Source organism: Mustela erminea, chromosome 1, assembly GCF_009829155.1.
Source record: "Mustela erminea isolate mMusErm1 chromosome 1, mMusErm1.Pri, whole genome shotgun sequence".
NCBI lineage: Eukaryota > Metazoa > Chordata > Mammalia > Carnivora > Mustelidae > Mustela > Mustela erminea.
Window position 1 is genome coordinate 77,055,909 of NC_045614.1, and position 22,491 is coordinate 77,078,399.

General features: G+C 39.8%; 1 protein-coding gene across 3 annotated transcripts in view; it reads left to right on the forward strand.

Annotated features, from left to right (window-relative positions):
- Window positions 1-846: 846 nt before the first annotated feature.
- The window catches only part of SLC4A7 (solute carrier family 4 member 7), a 109,895-nt gene continuing 88,250 nt past the window's right edge, over window positions 847-22,491 (forward strand). Inside the window, exon 1 of one of the 3 annotated variants that reach the window (XM_032324384.1) lies at window positions 847-1,176. In XM_032324384.1, the coding sequence (XP_032180275.1) occupies window positions 1,117-1,176 (60 nt within the window). In that variant the 5' untranslated portion in view covers window positions 847-1,116. The remainder of the gene's footprint in view (window positions 1,177-22,491) is intronic. The other 2 variants (XM_032324478.1, XM_032324555.1) reach the window with 2 other exon arrangements.

Here is a 22,491-nt window from a genome sequence, read left to right on the forward strand (position 1 = left end):
CTCCTCTCTCTCTCTGCCTACTTGTGATCTCTCTGTCAAGTAAATAAATAAAATCTTTTTAAAAAAATACACAGGATAACCCTGTTATCAATAATGCCCATAATAAGCATGCTGTGCTTTTATCCCAGGTTTGCGGATAAAAAGTCAGTAAGCCCTTCCGTGACTGTCGGTGGCAGGTCCCATTATCATTCCCAGATGGAGCTGTGGATATTTGAGAGCTGCGCTCCAGGTGTGGATATATGGGGGTGGACTCAAGAGTGTGGGAGCCGCCGTGATGCCGGGACAAAGGGACAAGCACTTGAGGATACCTCGTGAGGAGGACTCCCTGTTTCAGGGCCTCGAGCTGGGGTTCACACCTCCTGAACTGAGAGGGGGAAAAAAAAACCTTGCAGGAGTCCTGAAGACCAGTTAGTTCCTTTGGGGTTCCTGTGAGCGTCCTTCATAAGCGTGGCGTCCTCCTACCTTCCTGCTACTCTAAAGAACGTGGTTAGGAGGTAGGTGCGTTGGTAAACCCCACCGCACTTGGAAGCTTCAGGAGAACCTTCCACCCGAAAAACGAGTTAGACGCTCTGTTTCAGTAAAGATTTTACAAAGAGGGGCGGAGCCTCGTGAGGAGGTGGCCTGGGGGTGGTGCACGCGGACCTCTGCGAACCGCCGATTGGCTGGAACAAATGCCCGTCCCGCTTCCCTCCCTCCCCGTGTCCGGTGGCCTAGCCGCAGGGCCGGCGGTGCCAAACTGGCAGGGGGCGTGACGAGGGAGGCGGGGAGGGGGCGTGTTGGGGCGGGGCCCGGGCGCCGCGCGTCACTGTCTGCGGCCCCGCCCCCGGACCCTACGCGGGTTACTCCTCCTCCCCCGCCTAGACCTCCCGCTCGCTCAGTTCTCGCTCCACGTTCCACGCCGCGGCCTCGCTCCCCCGCGAGAGCCAGCGCTGCGGCTGCCGCGCGCACACGCTGCCCCGCGTCTGCCGCGCACGGCTCTCCCCACGCGCGCGCCTCGCTCACGGACGCACGTTCGTTTTCCCTCGCGCGCCCGGGTCTCGGCGGCGGCGGCTGCGGGCGGCGGGCGGACCGCGCGGGGCAGCTCGGTAGCGGCCGCCGCGGGCTGGCCGGCGGGCCATGGAGGCGGATGGGGCCGGCGAGCAGATGAGACCGCTACTCACCCGGGTAACCAACAGGGTGAGGGCGCCGCGGGCGGCGGGGCTCCTGGGCGGGAGCGGAGGGGGGGGCGCGGAACGAGGCAGACAAAGGCGGGGGCGCGGCGGGCGTCGCGGTCCGGCCACTTCGTCCCGGGCCCGGAGCCCCTCCGCCGCCCCGCAGCCGGCACGCCTCGCCATCCCCTTTGTGTGGCCGCCCGGGGCGCGGGTGCGAGGGGGCGGCGGCGGCGGCGGCGGCGGCGGCGCCCTGGAGGCCCGAGTGGGGGCAGCCGGCAGCGCGCCGCGGGCATCCTCGAGACCCGCATCCTCGCTGTGGCTCCGGCCCCGGGGGGCCGTCTGTCTGCCCTTGACCCCGACCAGCTCTTCCTTTCTCCCCTCTGCGCTCACCTCCCTTACTCCTGGGCGTTCTTCCCGTCCGGGGTCTTCGTTCCGGCTACCTTGGCGCTGGAGTTAGATTAGCCCATCGAAAACCCATCTTCTTTCTCCCTCTGAGCGCGGCTCCACCTGTTTCTAGCCTCAGGCAGTGGTGAAGAGTTGGGGTGAATCTTTTCCCTTCTTTCGCTTCTCCCTGCCGGGTCCGCGTGGTATGCTTTGTTCGGTGAGTTCTCCGGCCGCGTGGACGAGCTGCTTTCGCGGCCAAGGCTGCTTTTCGCTGCTGACTCTGCCTGGTCCGCCTCCTCCTCTTTTGGCGAGAACCAGGGGAGTATCCTCCTGCCGCAGGCCAAGTAGAAAGAGGAAAGTGTCTTGAGCTCTCTGAGCTGCTCCTTCTTTCAACAGCCTAGCAAAATCTCGTATCCCGGTGGCTTTGGCTTCAGGATTAGAGGAGGGGGTTGCGGGGGGAGGCTTTTAGAAGGCCAGCGTTCCCGTTTAGGATGCTGGACCGGCGGCCCATGCTCGAGAAACTGACTTCCTGCTTTCATGTAGAATACATGTGTCCCCACAGTTGTGATTCTCTTTTCTCTTCTCTCTTCGTAATTCCTGACTCAAAAGGGCATGGAAGTGTTATAAATTTTCCTACTTCCAATTCTTACTCTGTGACCAGCAAAGGAGGGGTGGTTGTCCTGAAAAATTTCCAGTCTTTCACAACTAACAGGAAAATTGCTTTTCGTGTGTTTTTATTCAAGACTTTTCTTCCAACTCGCTCCCCCCGCCCTCCCCGGCCAATCTTTTTAAAGAATATTGTAAGGCCCTGGAGACTGGTCATTCGTTATTACTTCAGTATGTTCACTTACAAATTCTCAAAACATGGAGGAAAACGGAGTCTCCAGACAGTGAAGTCATTTAGCAGTGGTTTTTGGGGAAGATCAAGTCACAAGGATGGTAATGGAATACTGGAAACTCGTTCTAAGGAATCTTCAGTAATTCTTTGTGTGACATTTTGAATAAGCTGAGTTTGGGAGGTTTCTTTCTTTCTTTTTAGCACTTTCTCTGTTACTGTGTATCAAACAGTGTTGTCACATTTGCAAATTTTCAATTCGGAGCAGTTAAAGAACATTCTAGTGTTCATAAAGCTAGATGGAAGCTATGTCTTCTCAAATACTGTCTACTTAGCTAGCAAAAGAAGCGTAGTAATGCCATTGCCTTCCGGATCAGTGATTCATTCATTCATTGTAATAACACTTAGAACCTATTTTGTAGTATTCAACAAGACAGAACCAGCTCTGCTGTACTAGAACTTACATTCAAATGAATGACAAAGGAATTATCAAGCACTTATAAATGGCCTGGCTGGGGAGCACTTTGGAAGGTATACCTTCTAAATCTTTGGGAAGGTAAAGGCTTGGCCACAGCAAATGTATACAAATCAGTATCAGAAATCAAATATAATAAGCAGTCACAGCACACAGTCTAAAACCAGAATGGGAGAACAGGAAAACTGTTGATTAAAGTAATACAGACCACTCTAACTTAAAAACTGGGAAGAGAGGAACTCTCTTGATACATGATCAGTTTTCCCCTGGAAAAGTCATAAAAATGTAAGATTATGATATTCATCAGTCATTTCTTCTTTAACAGGCAGCTACTTGGCATAGCCAAAAAAAGTAGAATAAAATTAATATTTATAAAATGAAATCTTGGGTATGTGATTATGCAAAATTTTTGAATAAATTGGTGGTAGTTTATATTGCTCTGAAACAAGCCCATCTGTTCCATAATTTAGGCTCTGAGGTTTCTTCTGCTTCTAAAATTCTGTTCTTTTCATTGATCATGGTTTTGGGGTAGGAGAAAAGTCATTTATAAAAACGCAACTTTTGGCGCCAGGGTGGCTCAGCGGGTTAAGCCTCTGCCTTCGGCTGAGGTCATGATCCCAGGGTCCTGGGATCAAGCCCCACATTGAGCTCTCTGCTCAGCAGGGAGCCTGCTTCCTCCTCTCTCTCTGCCTACTCTGCCTACTTATGGTCTCTGTCTGCCAAATAAATAAAATCTTAAAAAAAAAAAAAACAACAATGCAACTTTTGTTTGCTTTGCTACAGAAACTTATTGCAGGCTTCCCTTAGAAGTGAACTATCAGTCTTATTTTCTGGTATTAAATATTCTGTTACAACAGATAACAGTTTAGAAGGTTCCCAAGTTTTGGCAAGCATTTATTCTTTTAAGCAGTACACTATTTAACATAGTTCTGTTGCCACTGAAATTTTTGGTCTGTTTCATGAATTTTTTTGTTTTACAATTTCATTTATTTTATGGGTATTAAATTATCTCCTAGGTGCCAGGCACTGGGGATATGGGCACACAAGGTAGAGTCCTAACCTCACTGAGTTTATTTTGGCATGTATAGTGAACACACTGATAGCATTTGCATTCCTGCTAATTCTATTTATGAGTGCCAGTTCAAACATTTTCCTGAGTTCATTAGAAATGCTTTTAAAAAAGTAGTCATTCAGTAAATAAAAGATAATAACAATATACTGTGAATTCAGTGGTGATTGACAAGTAGAAGGTTTTTCTGGTGGTTCTGTAAGCATACTCTTTGGGATCTGTGGTTAGGTATTGATAACTCAAGAGATAATATGTACCCAGCATAGTATCAGAATTTTAGTTACCTTTTTGCCTTTAGTTGGTTTCTCTGCATCACAGTCCATGGAGTTGTAATAAAGGGAGAGACAGGAAATCTCATCTGTCCAAATGAAACTGTAGGACAATTGAGTTGGATTGAAGAATTGTTTTATTTGGTAATTGAGAGTGGTAAGTATAGATTTTCTTCTAAGAGAGCTTAGGATATGAAAATTAGAATCTTTTTTTACACTAGTCTTCTGTTTCTTGAGTAGGTTAAAATCGAAAGCCAAAGTAACCTGTTGTTAGAGGAACCTGGTTTATTTTAGTGGTATGTGGTATGCTAACCAATATATTTTAAAGCCTTAGTAGTTAAACTTGTCAACATCCTGTAATGGGTTGTTTTTCTTCCTCTTTCCTTCCCCTTCTTTCTTGCTATATTTTACCACAAATATGATCTTGAAGTGGATAGGATCTGCAGCTCACAAAATGGGCTATTTACATAAAAGAATACAGGTAGATGCAGAGGGTTAGTGCTATTGTCAGCGTGGCTTTTGATTTATATTATAGCTTCTTCTTGTTGACTATAGATTCGTCTATAGTTGTCTGCTTTTTATGGATACAGTATTTCTAATTTTGCAGTAAGCATGTATCAGTAATAAAGATCAGTGTTTATCTATGTAAGGGTGCCACAACCTGCCGAGATGCTTTTTAGCCCACTTTTGAACCAAGAGAGTTTTTGGTTCCTGTACAAAGCATGTAGTCTATAGCTTACAATGAATCTTGCCTCTGTTTTTGTTTAGTAAACTACTTCATGTATTTTGTTGAGTAATATTCATCTAATTTTATAACTTGGGGAGACATTTAGGATTATTTGTAATTTTGATGATAATAAACCATGAAGGGGTCTGCTTGGCATGATGTTAGGATAGTGTTTGTTACTGTTGCTGTTAACAGTCTTCCTGAGGGCACAGGACTTAGCAGCCTCGAGTACTGCTAGGTTTCCTAAATGAGTGATTCATCACTTCATGAACTGGACATTTTTAATGACTGTTTCGAGAGTGGCCACTTTTTTTTTTCAGTGCTTGGTTTAGGAAGATAATGTGATTATGACATAAATATGCACTTTGATCTGGAGCTGATTTGTCAGTGCAGAATGGTTCTAGTTTGACTATAAGATTTTCATATTTACTCCAAAGAGGATATTTTAAAATATTTTAATTTTTATTAAGCCATAGTTTGGATTTAATAAGTCTAAGGAGTTGTTTTTTGAGCAATGTCCAAGTGAAGGGTAAAGCATACTCTGCCTTTTCATAATGAAATAGAAGAGACAATTTAATATTTTAAATATTCTTTCTTTTGTAGAGAATATGAGATTAGTGTCACTAGTTTTTATTTTGTTTACCTGTCGGTATAGAATTGTCCTCTTTTTCTGGAGTTCAGGACTGTACTGCTTCTTTTTTGTCAGATTGCCTGATTTGGAGAACCTGTTGAGTTATATGTCATCCCTGACTAGGAACTTGGGAATTGGATATACCTTTGAAAATGGATTCACATGTGCAGCCTGCCCATACTTTATATTATAGAATGGACTGTGGACTGATTTCTCAGAAGAGCATGAGAAAGGAAAACATGATACTTTTAATCTCTTTTTCTCATCATTTGCCATAGCATATAATTAACACTTGGTGCTTTTATGTTTGGTGCATGTTCTTTTATATGCAGATTGTTTTCAGCTTGATACCATTCCTTTTTTTTTTTAAAAGATTTTATTTATTTATTTATTTGACAGACAGAGATCACAAGTAGGCAGAGACGCAGGCAGAGCGAGAGGGGGGAGCAGTCTCCCTGCTGAGCAAAGAGCCCCATGCACGGCTCGATCCCAGGACCCTGAGATCATGACCTGAGCCGAAGGCAGAGGCTTTAACCCACTGAGCCACCCAGGTGCCCCCTGATACCATTCTTTATTCTGGAAAAATACTGGAAAAATAGTTACACAGACTCTTACTTAAACAATTGATGTATTCAACAAAGATAGGAATGTATGTAGCAGACTCTCTTCCCATTGAGTTCCATGGTAGTATTTGGAAAGGTTTTCATTAAGAAAAAAAGTTCACTTAAGAAACACATTTTTGAGTGGTGTCTGGGTGGTTCAGTCAGTTAAGCATCTGACTCTTGATTTCAGCTCAGGTCTTAATCTCAGGGTTAGGAGATTGAGCATCCCCATCCGGCTCCATGCTGGGTGTGGAGCCTGCTTAAGATCTCTCTCTCCCTCTCTTTAAAAAAAAAAAAGAAACAAAGAAGGAAACAAATTTTTTTTAAGAGATCTTACTTATTTGACAGAGAGACACAGCGAGAGAGGGAACACAAGCAAGAGGGAGTGGGAGGGGGAGAAGCAGGCTTCCCTCGGAGCAGGAACCCCAATGCAGGGCTGGATCCCAGGACCCTTGGATCATGACCTGAGCTGAAGGCAGACACTTAACAACTGAACCACCCAGGCACCCCGAAACAAATTTTTAAAAAAATATTTTATTTATTTATTTGAGAGAGTGTGTGCACGGAGCAGGGACAGGGGTAGGGACAGAGGGAGAAGCAGACTCCTCACTGAGCAAGGAACCCCTCTTGGGGCTCCATCTCTGTACCCTGGGATCATGATCAAAGGCAGTCACTTTAATGGGCTGAGTCACCCAGGTGCCCCCAAAGAGACAAATTTTTGATAAGAATTTAGATTTCCTTTCTATTAATAGTTTGGCTGCTGGGGTGTCATTGTGATTAGAAAAGCATCTTTTCTCTTGTAATTGTAGCACTTTTTAATTTTTGCCATGGGTAGGTAGGGTTTTGGGGGTAAGTGTCAGGAAATGGAAGGGAGAAGGGTATTATTGGACTCTGTTTATCTAAATTACAACAGATACCCCCTTGTAGGCAAATTCAAACTAGCATGAGAGGAGCATGGTCTGGACTTGAGTCTCCACCGGCTCTCCCTGAAAGCCCTTTTGCCTTTCTGTAGGATACCAGTTCCAAATTGAATATGGTAGCCCCACATTTTTTGCTTTTCAATTTAATACTTCTGCTCTAATCGTTTTGCTTACTGGACTGTAATCATGCTTGGGGATTCTTTGCTCTACATTTTAAATTCCCAGGATTTTTTTTCTCCTCTGGGCATTCACATTGTCACATTCAGATCTACAGCAGATACTGCTGTGTGATGTGAAATGTATTGCATTCTGAAAATCCTGGATGTTAAGATCATATTGTACAAAATGAATGAAAGACCCAAATGTTTTAATCCTGTAAGAGTCTAATATATGTATTTAAAATGAGAGACCTCTGTGTAAAAATCAGACTATAACCCCTCGTGATAGTTCCCATAATTATTTAGTAGACTTGACTTTGCTTGTTACCATTAATTGTTAAGCATGATCCCTTTGAGTGTGCTTTGTTTGCTTTGCACCAAGGTACACTTCATGATGAATTCTCTCCTGTTTTTTCATTAGCTCTGGGTTCTGTCCTAACATTTGGAGTATTAATGGTGGCACAGATAAAACAGCACTTATATTCAAAATTATTTCCAAAACAGATAAGACCATGGGGACTGTGATCCATGAATCCCCCAGAAACTGAAAAATTTTATGCTTGTATGCTTTCTTTCCGGGAGAGGATCAAATGGCTTGACATTCAGATCTCAAAGGGGTTTATAATCCAAAAAGTAGTGGAAGGGATGCTTAGTCTAAAAGTTAGCTCAGCTGGTGTTCTTAGAAGTTCATAGAAGTCTTATATTTTGCTTAAATAGATGACAATAATTATTATAGCCCTGGTATTTGCTATGGTTTGTTTTGTGGAATATTTAATCTGTAGCAGGTTTTGCCAATTAAGTTTGGGAAATGTCACACACTGTACTTTTCAGAGATTCATACTGCATAATGGCATATTAAAGGCTCTGAGAAATCCTATAATAAATACATTAAACTTTGGTGGGGAGAGAATATAGGCATGGATATTTCCATTTCCAGTGAAATGGAAATTTCTGGTGGTTCTTACAAAATATGAGCAGTAGGTCACTAATCTATCCTAATACAGGTCTAAGAAAGCAAAGCCTGTGATAGTGATAATTCACTTTGTTACAGTAGCAGGAGAGTTTCGAAAAATAATCACTTAAGAAGACGCTTTGGGAACAACCTGATAAGGTTAGGTTGAATAAATTATGGTATAGCCGCAGAGTGAGGTATTACAGCTATAAAAAAAGATTGAGGAAGATCTCTTTGTACTGATGTGGACAGATCTCTAGGATTAATTGATTAAAAAAGTAAAAGTGAGTGACAGAGGGCACTATACAGTGCTTTTTCTTTATGGGGATAATAAGAATGTATATTTGTATTTACTAGTATTTTTATAAATACATGGGAAAGGAAAACAGAAAACCAACAAAAAATGGTTGCCATGAAGAGTATGAGGGAACAGGAATTGAGATAGGAGTGGGAGCAAAACTTTAATATGTACCTTTCTATGTGGTTTTGGTTTTGAACTGTGCAAACACAGTATTCAATAAAATAGGATGGTTTCTTACATTACTTTATGCCATGGATTAGCATAACTAGCTATTTCATGAGTGACTTGGTATAATTTAGTATGATATCGGCTGCTTAATTTTTCACGTAAAACAAGCACCATAAAGGGGCGCCTGGGTGGCTCAGTGGGTTAAGCCTCTGCCTTTAGCTCAGGTCATGATCCTGGGGTCCTGGGATCGAGCCCCGCATGGGTATCACTGCTCAGCGGGGAGCCTGCTTCCTCCTCTCTCTCTGCCTACTTGTGACCTCTGTCTGTCAAATAAACAAATAAAATCTTAAAAAAAAAAGGCACCATAAAAATGGCAAAGTTGTTAATACATGCTTCTGAGTAAAGTCACATATTATATGTCTAACTCTATTACTGAATCTTCGGTCCTTTGACAGCTTTGAGTTTGCATGTTACTGATGTCCTGATCCTCTTCGCCCTTTCAGCGCCTATCTCTCCGGGGATTTAGACTGTGGAGGATTAAGTAGAAGGCATGATGTGGAAAAAGAAGAAAAGTGTTGTAAATGAAGTGCCTTAGGCCTAGGAAAGAACTGCTTGGTTACATATATACTTACACTTAGAATTTTCCTTTCGATTTTTATACTTACCTTCAACTGAAGATCATAAGTGTTAAGAAAGAAATCATCCAGACTAATTACGATTAATTGTTGAGATTACAGCGGCACAGTTGCAGGGGCCACCACTGAACTGTGTTCCTTGTTTTGCTCTAGAAGGGCCCATTACCTTGAGTGTGGTGTGACTGCTTTCCCATAGAGCTGTGCAGTGTGACAGTGCTGTGGGAAGACATCACTGTAACTATGGATTCTTCCTGTTGTATGTACTCCCTGTGAAATGTCAGTCCCTACATTTAAAACAACTAGTTAAAAATAAGACTAAGAAATGATTTCTCTTTAGTCAGTTTTTAGAAGCCAGTAATTTGGAAGAGAGAATCATCTTTATTTCTTCTCTTGGAAGTATTTTTGTATTTATATTTGAGTATAAGCCTCAGTGGTATTCTGAGACTTCCCAGCACTTCAGATGGAATAATGAAACCTCTTCGAAGGGAAGCGCTGGGTAAGGAGGAGGGATGCCTTGATTCTCATACTGTTGTGAATTGATAGTCTAGGATTTATCATTTTGTCCTTTGCTCTGGGGCAAGTGAAGAACAGATAACTAACTCTTTAGAGAGAGCCTGCTTTGAGGCATGTGTTTTATTAGGTATCTTTCAATCACTTATTATCCCTGTTACAGATGTGAACTTATAACAGATTTCCTGAAATTTCCCAGGCCATACAATTAGTAGGAGGCCAAGCTAAGATTTGAGCTCATGGTCTGTGCTAAAGCACCACTTCTCCCTCTTGTTCCATTTCTCATTAGCCTCGAGTAGTCAGTGATCCTGTTTGTCACTACCATTTAACATTGATCACATTAGGTAATTTTACATGTGTGATAATTGAAAGCTCTATTTGCCTTAAATAATGAACTGTATTTTTATATTTAAAGGTTTTTATTACTATAACTTCTGTGAATTTGTTGCTAATATTAATGGAAATTAAATATTTCAAAGAAATTTGCCTCTTTGTCTCCAGATTCAAGGAATGTAATACATTTTTCTGGATCATTATTGATTCCTCAATTTAGGTCTATTCTGGGGTTTAACACATAGAAAGCAGTCAATGACTGGTCAGGGAATGAATATTAGGATAATGTGAACACCTAAGATTTGAAGTTAAATATGGTTAATTGTTTAATCAGTCCGTTAAGGAATCTTATAGGAATCTGGGGTGTTACTATCAAAGAAAAGACTGCTTTGCTTGATGTAACTGCCAGTAGAAGAGAATATTTTTTGCCTTGGTTCTAGGGGAAATATTGAATAAATACACTTTGGATTGATCTCAGAGTAACAGTACTTAATACTTAATATTTTTTTAAACTGAGATATGATTCAAACAAGTGAGTATTTAGTACATTAAAATGAAAATTTTGATTCTTAAGATACTTCACAAGTTCTAAATACATTAATACTTGTGTAATACATGATTTTTGAAAATCTACAAGTTTTAATGTATACAGTTATAAAAGGACTAATGGCAAGAAAAGAGATCCCAAACTTCAGATATGATGTCAGCTGTTATATATATTGGTTTGAAATTGTGCTATTTCTCTTAATTCATTAGGATTATTTTTTTAATCTATTTTTATTTATTTATTTATTTTTATTTGATAGAGAGATCACAAGTAGGCAGAGTCAGGCAGAGAGGGTGAGGGAAGCAGCCTCCCCGCTGAGCAGAGAGCCCGATGCAGGGCTCAGTCCCAGGACCCTGAGATCATGACCTGAGCTGAAGGCAGAGGCTTAACCCACTGAGCCACCCAGGCGCCCCAAGGATTATTACTTACATAAAAAGTAGATGTATTTTGCTCATTTGCTTTTAATTTTGTGATTTTGTGGTCTGTTGGCCCTCTTGCTTCCTGGACTCTGCCTCCCTAACTTCCCAGTCCACGCATCCTGTTTGCACAGGTGCCATAACTGGCCGGTGCACTGACTCAGTAGAGTCCTTTCAGTAATATTCTGTATTTATTTTTGTTTTGCTTGGAATTGTTCCCAGATGACCTTATAATATGTTCAGGAGGAATTTCCTTATCCATTTTTGCACATACCATTAGCAGTATCCTTAGGAGCCTCTTTAAATCTGGGCAAATTGATCTCCCTTTTGTTAGGAATAAGGTATTCATTCAGACTAAAATTAGCCTTCATTTTGTATTTCATTTAATTTTATTGAACTGTTTTTATTATTATTTTTTATTTATTTATTTTTTAAGATTTTATTTATTTATTTGACAGAGAGAAATCACAAGTAGACAGAGAGGCAGGCAGAGAGAGAGAGAGGGAAGCAGGCTCCCTGCTGAGCAGAGAGCCCGATGTGGGACTCGATCCCAGGACCCCGAGATCACGACCCGAGCAGCCGAAGGCAGTGGCCCAACCCACTGAGCCACCCAGGCGCCCTTGAACTGTTTTTATTCAGTTAATAGGAAATGCACTACATAACCATGAGGCCAAAACCTTATTTTCAGGAGAAGGTAAAATTTGGACGCAGCCTAACTTTAGCCCCTGGTGCGACAAGTGTGTGCTTGGGTTTCACGCAACACCGGGTTCTCATACATAATCTGCCACCAGGTGGCCTTGGGCAACTAACATCTTTGAATCTCATTTTTCTCATCTATAAAATTGAATTATAATACTTATAGGGCTTCTTCAGGATTATGGAAAAGAGTATACTGTGCATAAAATGCTGAATGTGCCTGTGGAAACATGTAATTAGTAACCAACCTGTATTCTTATGATATACCTCATATAACAGAATTCTAAAACAATTATTCTACATATTGATTGAAAAGAAACAGAAAATAAAGTCTTGACTATCCTCTGACATTGAGATATTCTGGATGGCTCTGTGGGAAGGGGTTAGGTATTGGGAAAAATTTAGTCTTCTACCTGTGTTTTTCCTTTACTCTCACATGACTGCCACACTCACCACACTTCTGACAACAGATGTGGGATGGGGTGTTTCCTCTTACCAAACAATTCTGTGACACGAGCTGGGTGTTCTGCTATTTAATTCAATTCTGGCACTGTCCCCTTGGAGATAGCATCTGATCCCCAGAGTTAAGTACCCTGAGTCACACAGCTGCCCCTTCAGATGCCCAAGCCCGGTCCAGGTTGTCACCTGTCCTTCTGACTGATAGCTAGGAAGTGGAGGTTCCCCTGACTCCTTCTTGAACTCGATTGATATGCTAGAGCAGCTCACAGAACTCATAAAATCAGTTTATTTACGGTTTGCCACCTTACTCTAAAAGGATATGATAAAGGACACAGATGAACATCCAGATGGATGAGATGCATAGGGCAAGGTTGTGGAGCTTCTGTCAGTCTCTTTGAGGGCCGCTCTCCCAGCACCTCCACCCACGTGCTCCAGCCACCTGGAGGCTCTCCAGGCCTTGTACTTGTGGAGTCTTAGGGAGGTTTCATCGAGTTGGCATGACAGTCATTAACTCCATTTCTCCCCTCTCCCCTCTTCGGAGAGTGGGCTTAGGGCCGACTTCCAAGCTTCTAACCATGACCAGCTCCCATCCAGGAGTCACCACATTAGAATAAGAGACCTTGCTCTCATCCAGGAAGTGCCAAGGGATTTAAGAGTTCTGTGACAGGAATCAGGGACAAAATATTTAGAAGTTTAAACCATAGTCTGGTTATTTTCATATTTAACCACTCGACAAAACATTTAAAATGTAATATATGTCTTTCCTTTTGAGAATAGAGTGCTGATTACTGCTATTAGACTGTTGTGGTCTTTTAAAATCTTATTTTAATTATTTTCTTTTGATATTGGATTTCTTATGTGTTTATGTGTTATGTATTTATGTGCGTGCGTATACATACCACATCTTTGTCCATTCATCTCTCGAGGGATATCTGAGCTCTTTGCATAGTTTGGCTGTTGTGCATGTTGCTGCTATAAACATTTGGGTGTAGGTGCCCCTTTGGATCACTACATTTCTGTCTTTGGGGTAAATACCCAGTAATACAATTGCTGGGTCCTGGGTAGTTCTATTTTCAACTTTTTGAGGAAACTCCATACTGTTTTCAGGATGGCTGTACTTGATTGCATTCCCACTGACAGGGTAAGAGGGCTCCCTTCTTTCCCTTTTCTCTAAGGGAAAAAAGTTTTAGATTAAATTTCATCATTTCAGATCACAGTTAAAAAATACAAATTCCATCTTTTACATAATTGCATTTATACTCAATTTTTATGTTAATTTACTTTGCTCTCGTCTCCTAATTGGGTTGATTTAGCAATAAATGGGTTAAAAAGTTTAAGTAGTAAATATTGAGTGGATTGACCACTATGGATTGTTTTATACTTAGAGTGCTCGTGCTTCCTCAGTAATGGTTGTGCACTTCAAACAGGGGTAGTTTGAGATTCTGATTTGTTGGCAGTGATCTCAGATTATCAAGGGTTGCTGCATCTTCCTGTCTCTACAATAGGTAGAGGTATCTGATTAGAGAAGTGAAGTTAACCGGGAAAAATTTTTGTAAAAAGCCCAATGATATTGTTTCAGCTTTATTTTTCATTCTGCCTCAAGAGAATGGCACACACATCATAATCAGTGAGCATTGATAGACTAATTTTGGTTGGACCTGTTGGTTAGTGTTTTAATGTTCATGCCTTTAATTACTCAAGGGATAACAGCTTTTGCTTTAGTTTGTTGTATGACAGAAATGAAGTTGACCTTTGTTTTAGAGCATAGATCTAGGGCCTTTAATCAGAACTTTTTATTTATGGTGTTGATTGTGAAGTAAAATTTTAGTTTACCCCTTTTCACTTTGTCCCTCATTATTCAAAATAGTTACAAAGCTAAAACCTCGACTAGCCTCTGCTTGTCCAGCTTTTAAAGTAGGTGTTGTTAAATAAAATTTAGGAAGGATAACCCTAAATATTCATTCCCTGCATCTTCTCCTCAGTTTTTCAAGCGGTTGTGATTTATTAGTGATTTGTAAAAACAATTTATTGGGTTATCACAAGCATTAAAAAAGTAATAGAAAATACCAAACAGTACATTTGGGTTAATGATTGTTTTGTGAAACTTTCATTAGATATATATATGTAGATGTAAACAGGTAACTGTGTATACTGTAGTCCCAGGGATTCCTGTTAAGAGACAATTGGAAATCCATTTCTGTAAGGTTAACATTTGATTATTTTCTTTTGGGAATTTTATATATATATGTGTGTGTGTGTGTGTGTGTGTGTATAAAATGTTTTTTCATTTAAAATTTTAACAAATCCAAATAAATATCTAGATTAAACACTATCTTTTAAGTCTAAGTTAATGCTATATCAGAAGGTTTTATATTGCAGAGTTTAACTTCTGGTTCCATGTATAATAAGTGAGGTATAATGAGAAAGAAGAATTTCCAACAGATATTCTTCTGTTCAATTTTAAATTCTTATCAGCTGTTTAAGGCTTTAGGATTGTGGTCAGCAAAACAACCTATATGTATGTGTGTAAATAAAAGTTAGTCAGTTTAGTCAGTTTGACCCACAAGTAGCTGAGGTATTGTAGTATTTTTATGAAGATGAGCATTCCATAGAGAAAAATATTACCTTTAATACCCGAGCACTTGAATCAGTTCTCTATTGCTGTACATTACCTGCTTTGAGATTTAATAAGAAGCAAGATGAGAAGCATGGACTGGTTAATGGTATTAAACTGTAATTCTTCTGTTCTGTATATATGTAAATACATAGAGAAGGTTTGAAAGAAGACACCTTGTTTATTGTATATATTGTATATATTGTGTAGGGTAATCCTTATTGACTTAGACTTTTTTTTTTTGGAGAGGGATCTGAAGGAGATTCCGTTTGGTTCAATAGTTTATTGATGTAAGGAGAAATGAGTCTGATTCTGTTTCATAAGCTGTAATTTTTTTCTTAATCTCTACACCCAACATGGGGCTTGAACTCACAACCCTGAGATCAAGCGTTGTTGTGCTACCAACTGAGCCAGCCAGGTGCCCCTGATAAGTATTAGTGAAGAAAGCAAAATATGTTCCTTATGATTCCATTTTTTAGTGTATTAACTGGAAGGTGATTTAATATTGGATATTTTTAATATTGAAATATGTAAAAATTAATATTGAATATCTTGGAGGTGGAATTTAAGGGTAAATAGAAGATTATTAGTTTTTGAAATTTTTACCTAGAGCAATATATTATTTAAAAAAAAAAATCAAGAGATTTTTGTTTGTTTATTTGTCAGAGAGGGAGAGAGAGCACAAGCACAGATGGGGGCGGGGTGGGGAGAGGCAGGCAGAGGGAGAAGCAGGCTCCCCACTGAGCAAGGAGTGGGACTTGATCTCAGGACTCTGGATCATGACATGAGCCGAAGGCAGACGCTTAACCGACTGAGCCACTCAGGCGTCCTAGAGCATATATTATTTTTATAATAGAAAATATATATTGTTTTAAGTAAACTGTACCCCCAATGTGTGCTCAAACTTTGTGACTCTGAGATCAAGAGTTGTGTGTTCTACTGATTGAGCCATCCAGGTGCCCCTATAATAAAAGTATTTTAAAGTATATGAAGTTATTCTCTTACAGCCACTTCTTACCCAGATTCATTATTCCTAGAAGAGTTAAATTATTTTTTAGGGATTGGACGAAATGGTCGTGTTTTTCACTGGATCATCTTAGCTCCTTAGCAATAGCTTTAGCTATTGACGACTGTGTTGAATTTTTAACTGTAAAGATGGTTATAGTGAAAATAATTTTCATATAATTGAGATTTAGGCTCTTGATAGGTTTAAGTGTATTTAGGCTTGGCTAGCATCTTATATGAGGTCCTCTAAATTATGCCATTCTAGAACTAATTTCCTTTACCAGGTTTTAAAGCCTAAATGATGTTTGAGCTTTTGATGACTGTTTGAGAAGTCTTCAGTGGGCTCTTGGAGAAATATTTGTTTCTGTTTTGCAATGTTGTAAATGTGATCTGGTAACAGTATCCTCCCATAATTCCTAGTCTGAACCTTGAGACTCTCCGGTTATTTAACCTGCCTTTCATTTTTGTTTTGGTCTATTGCCTGCATTTTTCTGTCCAGTTTAGAATCCATGGCCCATATCTCCAGCATTTGCTTTGTTGTTTGAGGACATTTATCATCCTGTCTCTTGGTATTAACTATTTCAGTAAATTCCTAATTCTCAGGCAGTTTATCTGTGTTGAAGATGCTCAGAACAACTGGAAAAATTAAGTTACCCAGCTTTTTAGGTTGGTACCTCGTGCATCGATGTTTCTTTCCCTCTGGTTCCTCATCAAACAGAAAATACTCCGTCTAATTTTCTCCTGTTCTCTGTAGTGGGTACACCAAACATTCTTGCTTTGGTCAGAATGTATTCTCTCACCCCTCAGTCTTAGTAAATATTGCTACTTTCTTCACAGAGGCACTAGAGGAAACCAGAAGGGGCTTCATACACTTCATTTACTTGGATCGCTCACCTGGAACTTGTGGTGTCTTATGTGGGACTTACCAAACCTTTTCTTCCTGTGTTTCGTATCTCTGTGAATGGCACACTATCTGCTTGGCTCAAATTTGAAAATGTGAGCACTGTCACGACTTTTCTCTCCCTCTACCCAAACCCCAAATCCAGCGGATTCAGCGTCCTATCTCTGGTAGGTTTCCTTACTCCATACTTTCTTTGATCATTGTAGTTCAGGCCTCTATCTTCTTTTGCCTAGAATAAGGCAATATCTTTCCAGTTGCTTCCAGTGTTAAAGAAAAAGTTATCCAGTGACACTTGCTAAAGAAGATAAAACAGACTTTATTTAAGGGAGACCATCATGAAATCGGTGTAGGGACCACTTCAGTGGAGGAGAGGGATTGGACCCAACTCTGACTCTAATAAGGACAAGAGGCATTTATATCCAAGAAGCAAGGATGGGGGTCATTAGATGGAAAGTTAATAAGAGCAAACAGCAGAAGGTAAGGGGGTTCTTGTTAGGTCAGCTTGGCAGAATCTGGAAGGCAGGACAGAGTGGTAAAATACCCAAGATGGCCAGACACCAAGGATGAGGGATTTTCATTAATGATTTATCAGGGTTCTCACTCAAACTGAATCCCACAAAGACAGAGAGGGAAACCCCAGGTCTGCTTAGAGAAGCCTGATTAAAGTTTGGTCAGAAGAGAGAGTTTTTGTCACCAGTTTCTACATTGTTTCCTTGCTCGGTGGTGGTGGTGGTGGGGGGTGTCTTCGTACTAATGCATACACTCCCCTTTTTAAAGTCCATTGCTCTCAGGGTGAATCTAAAACTTGTCTGTGTACGCGTGTAGTGATCCGAAGGGACATCTGCACTCCAGTGTTCATAACAGCAGTGTCCATAATAGCCAAACTGTGGAAAGAACCCAGATGTCCATTGACAGATGAATGGGTAAAGATGTGCTACACACACACACACACACACACACACACACACACACAGGAATACTACTCAGTCATCAAGAAAATGAAATCTTGCCATTTGCAGTGACATGGATGGAGCTAGAGGGTATTATGCTAAGCAAAATAAGTCAATCAGAGAAAGACAGTTATCATGTGATCTTACTCGTGGAATTTAAGAAACAGAACAGAGATCAAAGGGGAAGGGAGGGAAAAATAAGACAAAAATCAGAGAGGGAAACATGCCATAAGAGACTCTTAATCATAGGAAACAAACTGAGGGTTGCTGGAGGGGAAAAGGGTAAGGGGTGGGGTAACTGGGTGATGGACATTAAGGAGGGCATGGGATATAATGAGCACTGAGTATTATAAGACTGATGAATCACTGACCTCTGCCTCTGAAACCAATAATATACCATATGTTAGTTGAATTATATAAAATAAAGGAAAAAAAAAAAACTTAGCTGCACCCTGAAAGGTCTAGCCTTTTCCCCCTTCTCTACCTTTATCTGTCTTAATTGCTCTTCCCTCTTTTCTGCATTTCAACCATAGTCAAATTTTTTTAGTTATTTGAAGCTAGTAGACTTTATCATCTTTGGGTGTGGGCATACGATATCCCTACTCCTACCACAGTGCTTGGCGCATAATAGGCACGTGATAAATATCTGTTAGATGAGTAAGTGGACAAAAGAACAAATAAAAGTATGTTGTATAAGGATAGGTATAAACATTTCTGAAATACATATATAGATATCCAAATGATTTAGCTGGTGAAAAGGTAGATTTAAAATCCTGTATTCAAATGAAGAATTTTGTGATAATGCAAGGGCAACTTGAATATTTATCATAGTGCATATTATATTTTCAGTAAGACGCAAATTTGTATAAAATGAATGGAAAATCATTTGCATTGAACAGGCCTTGGATATAAAGGTTGGTACTCAATTTCCCTAGATTCAGGTTTGAATACTATTTCCTGGCTACATTTACTGATTGCTTACTCTGTCTCCTAGAATTCTTAAGGAGGGACTCAAATGAGTATGAAACCATTATCACAATTGAAAAGGCAAGTTTCAGTATTTGTCTTACCTATGCTGGTATCAGTGTTTTTGTTTTGTTTTTAGTTTTTACCTTTCAAAATGTCCATGTTTTGAAATGAAAGCCAAAAAAAAAGAAAGAAAGCCATATGTGACTTGTATCAAATGTAAACTAGCAAGGAATATTTCATTTTTACCACTAAGAATCTGTTGTATATGTACAGAATTAATAAAATTCTGTGTAAAGAAACTTAAATCTCTGGGGTGCCTGGGTGGCTTAGTTGGTTAAGTGTGCAGTTCTTGATTTTGGCTCAGGTTATGATCTCAGGGTTGTGAGATCAAGCCCCCCCATCTGGGCTCTGAACTAGACATGGAGCCTGTTTAAGATTTTCTGTCTCCCTCTTCTCTCCCTCCCCTCACCCGTGTGTGTGCACGTGCTTCTCCCTCCCACCCCCCAATTCTCTGTCTCTAAAAAAATTTTTTTTTATCTCCAAGGACCTTGAAATTAGTTGGGAAATGGTGATAAATATATTAAGAATAGATTCAATTTCACTTAAATATAAAATGTGAAATTAACATAGTATGAGCAGTAAAGACGATCATGTAGTAGGATGGTACTAATTCTTTTTTTTTTTTTTTTTTAAGATTTTATTTATTTATTTGACAGAGAGAGAGATCACAAGTAGGCAGAGAGGCAGGTAGAGAGAAGGGGAAGCAGGCTCCCTGCTGGGCAGAGGGCCCAATGTGGGGCTCAATCTCAGGACCCTGAGATCATGACCTGAGCAAAAGGCAAAGGCTTAACCGACTGAGCCACCCAAGTGCCCCAGGATGGTACTAATTCTTAATGTTACATTGTTTTCTGCCAGGAACTTGTCTAAGCTCATTGCCTTCATTATCTTGTTAAATTTTTATAAATTATCAGTTGTGATACTGTTATTGTCCACATTCTACAAGAGAGGACACTGAGATCCAGTGAGATTAGGTAATTTGCCCACTTTTGCATAATAAAGAGTAGAACTGGGATTCGAATTCAGGCATCTGACTCTAGAATCTATACACATTAAAGTAATGTTTTATCTTTAGCCAAAGTAAACTTGTTTTCAGATTGCATTTTGTGTGTGTGTGTGTGTGTGTGTGTGTGTGTGTGTGTACATATATAGACACTATTTTCATTAGTATTTAGTGTTAATTTTACACTAATGTGACTTAAAGAGATAACTTAGTGGATTAAGTCATTAATTGGAAGCTGTTTCAATTAACAAAATTGTACAGTGTTCATTATTTAAGCATGGTTTTGTTTTCTGAGTCCGATTTTATTTCTCACATAGCCACCTATTTTAAGGTTACTGTTTATTTTCCAAATGCACTAACCATTGCAACATGCACTTTATATCTTCCAGAGATTTTATGATGTTTTTCATTTGTTGTAGTTTCTTCTTCTCTGCCTTCTTTTTTTGTTTTTAAAGATTTTATTTATTTTAGAGAGAGAGAGCTCACATGTGAGCAGAGGGGAGAGGCAGAGGGAGAAGGAGAGAGACATTCCCTAGCAGAATCCCTGCCCACCTTGGAGCCTGAAGCAGGGCTGGATCCTAAGGTCCTGAGTGGAAACCTGGAGTCTGGATGATTACCCGACTGAGCCACCCAGGCATCCCTGTAGTTTCTTCTTCCTCTTTGTACTTGTCAGCTTATCCTTTAAAAAATTGCTTTACTATCATGTTAGTAAATATTAGGAGAAAGAAGACATAGGCTCAAACCCAGTTTTTGATCTCTCATGTTCCTCGATGACCTCAAGTCATTTTTCTTTACTTCCCTGCCTTCTGTAAGCATAAAATGAGTTACTCCTAGAAGGAACCTTTATTTTTAGGCCCATAAAAATGTGTCTCCTGTTAGAGAACAAATATGGGAACTTTTGGGAGAATGCAAAATAAAATGTCTGACCATAGTGTTTGATCAATTTGTTGCTTAACGTAAAGTTAGATGATGTGCTTTTGAGCTTGAGGATAATTGCCTGATGTATTAATTTTATTCAAGTTTGGGCCTTTTGAAAGATAAATATTACTCGAATCTTTAAAAAAATATCTAGTATCAGAGTAATTGCAACAACCATTTATTGTAATTGGTAAAGATCTGCCAGTTTATCTGCATAATAATTAAATTTGGTAACATTTTAATTTTAATTTTTTGAACTATTACAGTTTATAATGGAGCTTTTATCTTGATAAGTAAAAACAAATAGAATTATTTTAAGTATTCCAGGCAGGGTCCTTTTGGTTGCCTGGGATCAGAAATCTATTTAAACTTGTATAGTTAAAGAGATCTTTATTGTAAGTATATGGAGTTTTTTCTGGACAAGCATCCGAAAGAGTAAAGGTGGCTTTGGAGCGCAGCTCTCTCTCACCTGCCTCTTCCTCATTTCCCACACATGGCTGCTTTGTGATGTGCTGCTTGATGTCACTCTTAGCTTCTGCCTGCATCTGTTTCCATCTCCTCTAATTTTTGCTGTCAAGCTGATAGTCTTTAGTCTCAATCCTTCTAAGCAAGATTAAGACTAAGAATTCTAATTTAACAGATTAAACAAATAAGTGCCTTGTGGTGAAATACAGGGACAAGTTACGATGATTTTCTGGTGTATTCAGTTGATCTGAAGGAGTTATGATAGAGGTGCTCTGTACCAAAACCACTTTGAAATGTGAAGGTTTAGGCGAATAGGTAAGGCCTGAGGGGCTTGTTTTGTAGTATCCGAAAAGTATGTGTATGTAAAAAGATTTTCATTCTGCCTTTATTTACTTAAAAGTATTGTATCAATACTATAGTAGGAATACACTGATAATAGGTAGTTTTCAGTGAAACTGTTAATCTTAAATGCAAGTTCAAGATGAATTTTTGCCTGTAGGGTTCATTGCTAAATGCGGTTTTTATAAAAGGATGAGGGCTTTACTATTGTGGACATTCATGACAACTTTTGAGGAAGAATCTGGTAGATTTTGTTGATTTTTTTTTATATGATCTTAAAGAGTAAGTAGTAGCTCCCACTGCAGCTAAAGCAGTGGTTCCTCAGTGGGTTTGTGTGTTGGGCTGTGTTTTTGCCTCTAAAGGGGTATTTGGCCTTCCTGGAAACGTTTTTTTTGATGGTCACAGCTGGGGAGAGGGGATTTCTGTGCTATGGCATCTAATAAATAGAGGCCAGATATGCTACTGAACATTCTGCAATATACGGGCCCTCCCCCCCAACAAAGAAGTGTCCAACCCCAAGTGTCGATGGTGCCCAAGTTGATGTATAGAATCTATTATATAGAATCAAGGATCATAGAGCAAAAAGGTTAAAAGGTTATTGGAGTTAGAGAAGTTACCCAGAATTGGTTTAGAATGCCTTAGGGAGAAAGAGGAAGTCATTTCTATGGAAGCCTGTGTTTAAATATCACTGAGTGCGTTATTTTAATCTATATTTTAACTTTGGTGATTTTCCTGTATATAAACCAGTTTTAGTTATATTTTAATTCTTACTAATCAGAATATTTTTTAATTTCTTAGATACATTTTCCTAACAGTAGTCCAAGATGAGACCTAAAAGAATGAAAAATTCTTTGTAATTAACATTTAGGAGTATTACAACTAAATATATTCTCAGTGAAGACATAAATTGAACTATATCTCCTTTGTCCCTAGCATTTAAATATGAAGTATTAAACTTAAGAAAAAGATACTTTCCCAAGAAGAGTTGCTACTTTTTATAGTGGTGAATTTTTAAAAAAGATTTATTTATGT